This window comes from Dipodomys merriami, unplaced genomic scaffold, assembly GCF_024711535.1.
Source record: "Dipodomys merriami isolate MVZ:Mamm:240054 unplaced genomic scaffold, mDipMer1.0.p SCAF_36, whole genome shotgun sequence".
NCBI lineage: Eukaryota > Metazoa > Chordata > Mammalia > Rodentia > Heteromyidae > Dipodomys > Dipodomys merriami.
Window position 1 is genome coordinate 10,488,154 of NW_027205159.1, and position 11,473 is coordinate 10,499,626.

General features: G+C 46.0%; 1 protein-coding gene across 3 annotated transcripts in view; it reads left to right on the forward strand.

Annotated features, from left to right (window-relative positions):
- The window catches only part of Sh3rf3 (SH3 domain containing ring finger 3), a 358,300-nt gene extending 355,106 nt beyond the window's left edge, over nt 1-3,194 (forward strand). The window contains exon 10 of one of the 3 annotated variants that reach the window (XM_069988660.1): nt 22-3,194. In XM_069988660.1, coding sequence (XP_069844761.1) covers nt 22-190 — 169 coding nt within the window. In that variant the 3' untranslated portion in view covers nt 191-3,194. The remainder of the gene's footprint in view (nt 1-21) is intronic. The other 2 variants (XM_069988662.1, XM_069988661.1) reach the window with 2 other exon arrangements.
- The last annotated feature ends 8,279 nt before the right edge of the window (nt 3,195-11,473 follow it).

The window sequence follows — 11,473 nt, forward strand, 5'->3', positions numbered from 1 at the left end:
TGTGTCATTTGTCTCCCTCAGGTACCGGGTAGTGGTCTCCTACCCACCCCAAAGTGAAGCGGAGATCGAGCTGAAGGAAGGCGACATTGTCTTCGTGCACAAGAAGCGAGAGGATGGTTGGTACAAAGGGACTCTACAGCGCAACGGCCGCACAGGCCTCTTCCCTGGCAGCTTTGTGGAGAGCTTTTGAAGCCTGGTGCTCTTGTTTGGCACTGCTGGCTTCACGGAGGGTCTCCAGGAAACTGCCCCAGCTCGTTCCAGCTGTCAGTCTGTCCATCACTCCCTCTTGTGGACCACAGAAGACCTTGAAGTTGAAGAGCACATAGCTGCCTCTGATCTTTCTGGGACTTGCTCTACCCATCATGCCCTAGGCCCCAGGTCATTTCAGGGGCACCTGGCAGGAACACCTGGACTGGGGTAGGGACCAAGGGTGGGTACACCTTCACCTGAAACCCCATCTAAGAGCACACCAGGGTGTACTTTAAGGCCATGCCAAGCCCTAGTAGAAAGGTGCCCATGCGGGCAAATTGCTGCTGTGTCCTCTGTCACCCAAACAGTGCTTGCCACCTACACAAGATGAGGAGCTGCAGAGGCTGCAGGCCTGGGCGGTGGGCTGGGCCAAGAGCACTGGGAGGTATCTTCCCTGGCTGCCCTGGATGTCAACCCTCTATATACCTCAGTCACCTGCTGCCTCTCCCCTCAGCTAGGGCGTTCACCAGTCCCTGAAAGGCCAGCCTCATGGCTCCTATTGGGTAGCCAAGCAGAATCCTTGTGGCTTTGTCTCCTACCAGGATTATACTCAACACAGTTGTGTTCACTGCTGTCCCTCTACATCGCTTCCTTCTTACAACATCTTTTTAATGTACAGCTGTTCGACTTTATATATTTCTAATAGGTCAGACATTGCCTATTTTTCATACATCTGGTGCTGCCTTTTTGTAAAACTAGTAATGACTTGGGTGAGCTTGAAAGTAAAAAAAAAAAAGTCTGAGGTAACATCAAAGGCAGGATTTTTATATTTACTATTCAAATTCTGAAGCCCGCTGTGAAGCCAGTCCTCAGCATCGGCTCTGGCCACTGCTGTCTGTGAAGTGAGCGTTAGTGCTCTGCTGAGGTGATTGGAGGGAGTTGGAAAGAGCCAACTTCTTTAAACCCTTACCCAAACCCCAGGCTCTGTCTAGACAGGGATAATTATTACTCAAGAACTGGAAACATGTCGAGGAGGACTGCCACAAATGTCCTTTCATGTGGCAGTACAGAGAACACATAGGCCAACCCCAGCCCGGGAAGGTAGAAGCTTCCATTTATTGTTTCAGGAAGAATCACTGCAGTCTCAAAATCTGATTTCTTACCGTCAAAATGAGCAAGGTTTTTGTTTGTTTTTTTTGACCACAGCTACAATCACCATCTTGCAAAGATTTTTTTTCTCCTTTTAAAAGAATAAATAACTGTTCCCATTGTCCGGCTGTGTTAAGCTTCCTATGCTGGATAGCTGAAGCACAGTGAGAATGTAAGTCTGATGTGTGGCTGAAGTCTTGCAGAAGCAACTCTAAGGATCTGGGGATGCTGGAAAGGGAGAGAGGCAGAAGGGGTGACCTGAGTGGGTTGATGCATCTGTGTTCATTAATGTGATGAGTCTCTTCCCGAGCAAACTGCCCGGAGAAACTCTGTTAGGAGACAACTTTGTCCTTAAGGTGTGTACCTTAGGGACACATTTTTCTCATCTCCGAAGTTGCAGTCTATATCCTCTTTACATACATTTTTATACAAACTACTCAGACTTCTTAAGTTATACTGAATTAATTAGCCTCCAGGAGCAGAAGGTGTCACTGATTTTCAGAGATGCCACACATTTTAGAAATGCAATCTCTTGCCTGGCATGAAGCCTTTGAAATGGGGAACACTCATTTTCAGAGTTCCTATTTGGGGATATAACTTGGCTATTTACAACTGCCTCATGGGGCAGTCACACAGAAGGTATGTGGGGCTTTTTCCTCTCCCACCAGATAATAGACTTAATGGACATGAGAAATGAGTCCTGAATCAGAGAGAAATTCTGGCTTAAACACAGGGAACTCTATGTGCTGGGTTAGTAACAACCAGAATGTATCTACTCACCATCATTGCCAAATCACTCGATTACCCATGCACAAAAATCCTGTGCGTGTTTAAATTCATGCTGTCACCCAACAGGTGCACAGATTAACACCATAGGTGAGACATATTTTCCAGCAGAACCAGAACTCACTCAAGTTTCTGTAAAATAAAAAATGTATTTTTCCTTAAAGGAGGGCAGCTACAAAGCAACTCCATAGACTAACTCGGGCCTACTTTCCTCATCCAGCCACTACTCCCATGGTGCTCATAGTGGAAACGTGGTAGTAAGCGAGTGACAGCTGGCCCGGAAGAACACCCCAATTCACCATAGAGGGCTGGGCCAAGTATCACTGTGTCTTTAGAAGTCATTAACCGGTCCCTCCCCTGGCAGAACCAGAGGTGGACACTGGAACCATCTTGAGAAGAATAATGATGTTGCAGGCCCAGCCAGCACTAGGGTCTGCTCTCAGGCTGGGCGGTACTCCTGGAGTGATGCCAGGCAGGGGAAATAACCACACGACCCACCCTCATGAATCATCTGAGTGCTTTCCAAACACTCAGGCCCTTCCGTCTTCATGACCACAGAATCCCCGAGCAAGAGCAGCAATAGAAACCCTTGTCCTTTGGGGCATCCTGACTCCAAGTACACATGTGATGTGGCTAGTGAGATGAAGCCCATACTTCATGCTGGCCCATGCTGGGAACTTCCTAGATGTCAGTGGCATGTGATGGCTAAGGTGTTATGTTGGTGTTTTATTTTGTTTTGTTGAGGAGCATTATAGTATAGTCATGCCCAACTGAGTGAGGTCAGCAGATACCAAGGAGGCAGGGCCACAAAGGTCAGGGAAGCACATGGGATGGCAGGCAGCAGGGTATAAATGCCATGCGGAACAACCCGTTCAGCCAACTGACTGGGAATTCTTTGTACTTTGCACAGTATATACACACACGTGCGCGCGCGTGCATACACACACAGATACACACACATACAATGTTTCTGTTATACACCGATGTCAGTGTGTGATTTTGGAAGAATTGACTGTGGTGACAAATTATGATGCCTGTGTTTCCAAGTCTTTCAATAAAAATGAACGTGGAGAGGCAATGTGTCTGGGTGGTGGACACAGAGGAGTTTGACAGAGGCTGCAAGCCTGAGCAAAAAAAGCCCTGGCTGATTGGCTGGAGACAGATGTGGGAGGGCACTACCTGGGTTTCCATAGACCACTCGAAGTCTTACACCTGCAACCTCATGCTCTTGCATGGGGCTGGGCCAGCAAGAAGACCAGGGAGTTGTGACCAGTGGTGACATCAACCCGAACCATGCCCAGCAACACTGGATGTCTTCCTGCTCCATAGTAAGAAGCAACAAGAGGAGCCAGGCTGGCCAGCTGGAGGGTCTCTAGTTCCCCTCTACTGGCCCATTTGCCTGGAAATGTAGAGAAACTATCCACAGATGGCCTATCATCCTTTCTTGTACCTACTGAAGTCCTTGTCAACCAGAAGTACCTGATAGTGGATTCTGGGAAGAAATACTGCTGGCTATACTCTTGTCTTTCTGACCATCCAGTGCTCCAGAAACAGGGAAGTGTTCTCTGGAGCCCAGGATGAGGGTATAAGAGAGGCCTCCAGAAAGATGGATGTTCCATATCTGTCAGCATACTGACAGCTGGCGGAGGACTGGACCGCCAGACTAAAGCATGTCGGAATCAATGTGTTCCTGAATGCTCCCCTTGCCCTCTTGGCTGAGACACACACCCCCATTCAGATACTGGAGTTGAGAGAATGCTTAGAAAGAGCTGTTTGCCTTTCTGTACAAATGAAGAGAACTTGTACAGCTTGGACAGTAGCAGGGGATGTACGATGAGGAAACACACTATGTCTACATAGAAGATACCTTCACCCCAACTCACTAGATGAGCAAATGAGAGAAGAGAGATCCAGGTCACATAGCCATTTCATACATCCCCAGGTGAACCTTCGACCCCCAAACACTGGGTGCTACATGTGTCTCTCTGTAGAACCATAGCCATGCACTGCATAAATGTGTCCATCAGGAGCAAAATGCATAGATGACAACAATCCCAAAGGTTATAATAGAGATGAAAATTTCCTGTGACATCATACCCCTACCACAATACATTTTATGTGTGTGTATGAGAGAGAGAAAGAGAAAGAGAAAGAGAGAGAGAGAGAGAGAGAGAGAGAGAGAGAGAGAGAGAGAGAGAGGCATAAACAGAACTACTACAGTGCCAGTCACAGGATAGTTATGCTAATCTGTCCAGCACAAATTAACTGTGTTCAAGCTAATATAATGTTATCAGATATTACATGTGCCGCTAGCTTATGTGTTACTGACCTATATTTCTTAGTGTTATTTTAGAGTATACTTCTATTTATGGAACAAGTTGACTGTAAAGCATTCTCAGTTGCAGCCGTGCTATGCTGATAGTGATTCACACATATGTTTATCCTGTCTTCTGTGTGTAAGGGCACATGTGTGCTGGTTCTGGGATTTGAACTCAGTGCATTGCAAGAGTGCAATTAGCCTTTTTCTTTTTTCTTTTTTCTTTTATTTTCTAGATGTGGGGCTTGAACTCAGAGCCTGGACACTGAGCTTTTTTGCTCAATGCTCTACCACTTCACAGCTCCGCTTGCAGTTGTCTGGTGGCTAATTGGAGATGAGAGTCTCACAGACTCTCTTACCCAGGCTGGCTTTGAATGGTGATCCTAAGATCTCAGCTTCCTGAGTAGCTAGGATTATAGACATGAGCCACCAGCATCTAGCTTCACTTGGCATTTTTGCGCAAGCTGGTGCTCTACCACTTGAGCCACAGCTCCATTTCTGACTTTTTACTAGTTAATTGGGGATAAGAGTCTCAAGGATTTTTTTGCCCATGCTGATACTGATTTGAGATCTTGATTCTCAGATCTCAACTTCCAAGTAACTAAGATTACAAGCATGAGCCACTGGTGCCACTTTTATCGTGTGTCTTAATGGCACCAAAAGGCTATGTTAAGTAACTGAGATGTACAATCTCAGTCAGTGTAAGTGTACTTTACAATGTTCACAGAATGACAAAATAGCCTAACAACCTATTCCATCATCTTAGAATATATGTCAGCATTAAGTGTCCCATGACAGAGAGGATAGAGTTAACTAGTCAGGCCATGGTATCCCTTTATTCAAATCACATACCCCTCTGCTCAGGTTCTGAATCCACACTAACTAAACTAACAGGATCACTGGCCTTTGCTAATTCAACAATCACAGGAGACAAGAGTTAGGGCAGCTCAACCCTTCTTTAGTAGAGAGATTTCTCATCATAAGTGAATAGGGCTTCCAGTCCTGGCTTATTCTCTGCAGATTTTGTGAATAGGAACCAGCATACTGCTTCTGACTACCCTGACATGCAATGCCCGAACTTGGAGGGCAGTGGGTCTTCTTTCCTAGGGTACACTCCACAGCCAAGCTCTCTCTTTGCACTTCATCCCCCATCATGATGAACCATACTGGGTGTTGCATGTGAGCACTGTGAGTAGAGCTGCAAAGACAATGAGTAATTGGCCAAGATATAAAGTGATTAATCTCAGAGATCCCTAAAGAGTTTTGTGAGAATTCCCAGAAGAGGGAGCCAAGTCCCCTGGAGACCTCCACTGCATACCTCCAGAGGATAGTAGGTAGGGTACAGTCCTGGGGACTTTTCACATGGAGGGAAGAAAGACTTGCTTTGGTCCTCAACTAAAAGAGTGGTTTAATTTTTTTTAATGTGATGATGTCAAAACAAAATACATAAGAGAGAAACTATATTTTAAATTTGGCTTACGGGGCTTGACCTCTTAAGCTTTTTTGCTTTCATTCAGCACTTTACCATTTGAGACATGCCTCCAGTCTGGGATTTCAGTGGTTAATTGGAGACAAGAATCACCCAGTCTTGGGGCTGGGAAGGTGGCTCAGTGGTAGAGCGCTTGCCTTGCATGCATGAAGCCCTGGGTTCGATTCCTCAGCACCACATAAGCAGAAAGAAAAAAGCCAGAAGTGGCGCTGTGGCTCAAGTGGTAGAGCACTAGCCTTGAGCTGAAGAGCTGAGGGACAGTGCCCAGTCCCAGAGTTCAGGCCCCACAACCGGACCCCCCCCCCCAAAAAAAAAGAATCACCCAGTCTTTTCTGCCCAAGCTAGATTCATGAGTCACCTGTAGCTCGAGAACCCATCACTTGGCTCTGTCCTGTGATCTACCCTGACCCTCTTCCTCCAACAAGACACACCCAGCCCCAGCCCTGCTCACTACCCTTCTTTCTGTGTGTAGCATTGGATCTTGCGTCTGGGGCCAGCTGGAGGAGCAGAGGCTGGACCTCAGAGCTGTGGCTGTAGGATTGTGCTCCTAGAATTGAAGGACTTGCATACTCCAGCTCCACCACTTCCTTCAGCCCAGGCATAACCCTGGTCCTCAAATCTCAGTCTTTTAAGTAGCTAGGATTACAGGCATAAGCACTGGCACCTGGCCTCTGTCCTCTTTCTTGATGCTGAGCAGCAGCTGTCAGCCCCATGATCACAAAAGGAAGGAGTTGATGCTCTGTAGTGCTGTAGGGGAGACAAATTAATGGCATTTTCAATGTAGGATCTTCTCAGTTTACAATGGGTTTATTGGGACACCATCCTATTATAATGCTTAGCAGCTGTCTGGGTTGATCCCACATATCCCACTGCTCAGCCCTTCCTGTCCTACTATGCTTTTATTTCTCTGAGGGTGGTTAGAGGTGCCTGGATCATCTCCAGTGTGTTCTTTGTCCTTAAATCCCTAGCTTCATTTTCCATGGTGTTCTTTTCTATTCATGCTAAGTCTGTCTTGAATCCAGTTAGCTGGAGTTGACACAGAAGCCCAGATGGGACAGGCCAGCTCCAGGGGCTGAGTGAAAAAAAAAAGTGGAAGAGGGCAAGAAGCCACCCTTCAGAGTCCTTGGGTTTTTTCCTGAACTCATTCTCCTTGTTCCTCAGAGAACTTCTAACCTAGGTGCCCAAAGGCCGCCTCACCAATCTGCTGCCACTTCTGCCTCCTCCTGAGCCAGCCTCGTTCAAGTCCACCTTGACTTGGAGGCCCCCTGTGGGCACACAGGGCAATACTTTTGCGCCCTGTGCTTTCTTGGTCACCTGAGAGAGGGCAGCCCACAGCCGTCCACACAGCATCTTTGTCTGCATGATGCTGAATGTGTGAGGTCTTGATGGAGCCCGCCTTTCCCTGAGTTCTGGGCATCCTTCTATCACTACCTCACCCTCACTCCCCTCCCATGGTTTGTCTTCTAGACGTCTACTCTGGGTCCATAGCATTGCGTCTCCCCTAAAAACCACCCTGTATGACAAGATTCAATAGTCTCAACACCCAGATCCAGTCATCACATCTAATCAGTGAACACACAATGCACAGAATATATTGGCCCACATTCATCACACACACACACACACACACACACACACACACACACACACACACACACACACACACACACACCTTTTTTCCCTCTAGCACTCCTGAATGGATAATAGGAAGAGGCAGGAAGCGTCAGGCATCCTGGAAACTGGAGGCTATGTCCCTCCTCACCCCAGAGCCAGCCTGTGATAGCCAGAGACCTAAGGTGGTTTCCACTACTAACTGACCAAGACCTCACCACAGACATGTCCTGTGCTCACCTACCCCTTAGCCCAATGCCTTCAATATCCACAGGGTATTGCAGCCCCTGGAGATACAAGCCACAGCCACCCTTGAGGGATGTAGGATGTGTTGGCACTGGCAGATTAATCCTAGAAGAGCAAGAAAACCATCTTCCAGGCCTATGTCAGTGTTCTTCTCTTTACCTGGAGCTAGGAGATCAGAGAGCCTTCAATGGGTGTGCTCCCACAGCCCTGGGGAAGGCAGCAAGCCTGGTTTGACTTCCCCATTGAATGTTCTCACAGCTCTGAGATTTCTTTGAATCTTAAAACCCAGCCAGATTCTGGGTTTATGTAACTCTCTGGGAATTCCCATGTGTTGATCTGGCTGTTCCTAGAATCATTATGATTCATAACTTGGTTACAACTCAGAGCTGGTGAATATGGAATTTCTGCTTTGAGTTCAGAAAACCGAATTACAAAACACAGACCAGGCTTCTAGGAGGGGATCTTGGGGTATGTAAGTGCTCATTATTGCTACCTTTCTCTTGCCACTATCCCTAATTCTAGTGAATGACAACTTGCAGACACCTTAGACATCCTTATGTAAGAGACAAATACTTCCTCAGTGATGGGATTACAGGCATGTGCTATCACATGCAGACAGTTGATCTATATAAACTGGAATGGGACTAAAGACTATGACTGAAAGAAATGAACCAATACAGTATTTAGTGAAGGATACATTATGCAGTGAGGGGCACCACTAATGTGCTCCCTGGAAGGCTAGGTCAGCACCAAAGCAGGGATGAGGCAAACCAGTTCACTTGTCATGGCCACGTCCTGTTCACCGCCATGGTGGATGGAACACACACTAAGAAAAAGCCATTGATCTCTTTTGATGAACTCCAGCACCCCAAACTGACCATGGCTACAGAGATGCTCCTACTCAGATTACAAGTACATTGTCCCAATTAGTGCCTTGTCCTAATGATTAGTGCTTGTGCCAAAACATAGACTGAATGGAATAGTTAGGAATTAGGAAATCATTCCTGGGTTCCAGGATGTGGAAGCATTAGTCTAGGTCCTGGAACCCCCATAACTAGAGCAGGGTCTCCAGTCCTACCATGCCTCTCATTGCTCACCTGCACATGGTGATGTCTGGTCGGCTTTTGTGGCTCCTGTATGTAGATTTTCTGAGTTATAAGCTTCAAGTTATATAGCACAAATCTGTGTTTAAGCCATAGGGAAAGACTGTATGCATTGTAATTTTGCTGCTAAATAGCAGTGGAGTGGAGCGATCTTTGTCAGCTTTGTGCATGGCATTAGCTGTTGTTGACTGAGCATGGAGCTAGGCACTTTACATGATTATCTTTTACATTTACAAACTTCGACTTTACATGATTATCTTTTACATTTACAAACCTCGAGCACAGAAGAAGCCTTATTGTGGTCATTTTGCAGATGGGGGAGCAGAGGTTCAAGGAAGTTAGGTGACTAGGTCTCACGGTTAACAATCAACCCAACTCAGGCCCACCCTCTCCAGCCAGCTCCTCAAAGACACATTGCATCAATTGTCTGGTGACTCCAGCCAGGGACTGGAGTTAAGGACCATTGCTCTGTTTCTGATGACCATTCTCATGAATTACATTGGTCAGCGAAATTGTATTATAAGTATGCATGTGCTGAGTCAAATTTTCCAAGTGAATTTTTCTGGAATTTTCAAAATTGTATTTTCACACAAAGTGTTTGGGGTTTTAAAACATACTTATTACTATATTCTTCACCCCAACTTGTACATTCAGGATGATTGACTCATGTTGATCTCCTACTGAGAAAGAGTTGCCTGGGCATAGAGAGCAGCTGTGTGCACAGACTGCCTTGAGCTTGGCCCTGGCTTAGCACCAGCAGATCCCATATTGTTTAAGAGTTTGCCCTGGTTCCAGCATCAATTGGAACGTGAAAGTGCTGTATTGTATCGTTTTTAAAAGGAGAAGAAATCCATTAAAAGTTAATTCAACCAAAATCTGTAAGTACTATCTGGTTCATTACCATGTCATTACCAGATGCCCCAGACTCTAGATCGGCAGAAAAAACGGAGGTGTTCAGTACATTTTTGTGGAGTTATTTTCCACTCTGTGTATATGCTGTGTGTGTGTGTGTGTGTGTGTGTGTGTGTGTGTGTGTGTGTGTGTGTGTGTTGGTACTAGGGCTTGAACTCAGGACCTCCAGCTCCCTTGGCTGTTTCACTCAAAGCTGGCTCTACCACTTGAGCCACACGTCTACTTCCAGCTTTTGGGTGGTTAATTGGAGAAAAGTCACATGAATTTTTCTCCTCAGGTTAGTTTTGAACCATGATCCTCAGAGCTTAGCCTCCTGGGCCACAAGCAAAAGACTCTACCCTTGTTCTTCTTGCTGTTTCATTTACAAAACATCTGGAAATTACAAAATTATAAAGATGGAGAACAGACAAGGCCAGAGAGGGCTATGGATGGAGGTGGCTGTGGCAACAAAGGGATGGCCAACAAGAACCTTGTGCTTTATCTGTTTTGTGTCCTCACTGTGGGGATGGCCACAGAGACCTATATATGTACTAAGATCACACAGCATCAGACACTCACATATGCACACATGTATATGTATGCATATAAACCATGACAACCAAATAGGTCAGTGGGTTGCTCTAAGGTTCATTTCCTGGGAGCCCACACAGTGTGTACATTGTTACCATGGGGGGAAATCTGGTTAATGGTACAAGGGATCTCTCTGTATTTCTTCAAATGCATATGAATTCATAATTATCTCAAAATGAAATGTTCTTAAAAAAAGGAGTTGAAGTTTATTAAGCAAAATGGTAGGAAACATGACTGGAAGAAAAGAGCTCTGATTAGCCGGATGCTGGTGGCTCACGCCTGTAATCCTAGCTACTCAGGAGGCTGAGACCTGAAGATCATGCCAGCCTCGGCAGGAAAACTCCGTGAGACTCTTATCTCCAATTAACCACCGGAAAACCAGAAGTGGCGCTGTGATCAAGTGGTAGAGCGCTCCCTTTGAGCTGAAGAGCTCAGGAATAGCACTCAGGCCCAGAGTTCAAGCCTTATATGACTGACAAAAAAAAAAAAAAGAGCTCTGATTGAGACTCATTATTAAGAGGGATCCAAGGATGCAGGAGATGTTCTCCAAGGAGAACTTTCTTCTAACACAGATTGGGACAAGGAAGGCTGATGTTGCCCAAGGGGACTGGTGGCCATGTCTAGGACTTTGCTGCATATAGTAAGGGCTGTGTCACATTTACATGAGGTTATTCTCCCTGGGAGGCTCCAAATTTTCCTTAGCCCCTTCAACAGCAGGGTCCAGCAGGGTATGGGCTGCCTTGTAGGACACAGGGTTCTGGTTAGCTCACCAGTGCCTGAGTAGAGCCAGGGCTATCTCATAATGAAATACCATGGAGCCAGTGTTTGGTGCCTACATAATGTCCAGTTTTAATGAACTCTGTCGATACTGATGGACTCTTTTTATTTATTTACATCTTTTATTTGAAACTTGATGTCTTTTATATTTTTTTATTGTAGAAATACTGTACAGAGGGGTTACAGTTACATGAGTAAGGCAATGAGTACATTTCCTATGGAGCATTGTTATCTCCTCCTTTGTTTTTCCCCAACCATCCCTTCCCTCCCTCCCCCCTAATTCCTCCTCCCCCCTAAGTTGTAAAGTTCATTTGCAACATAGTG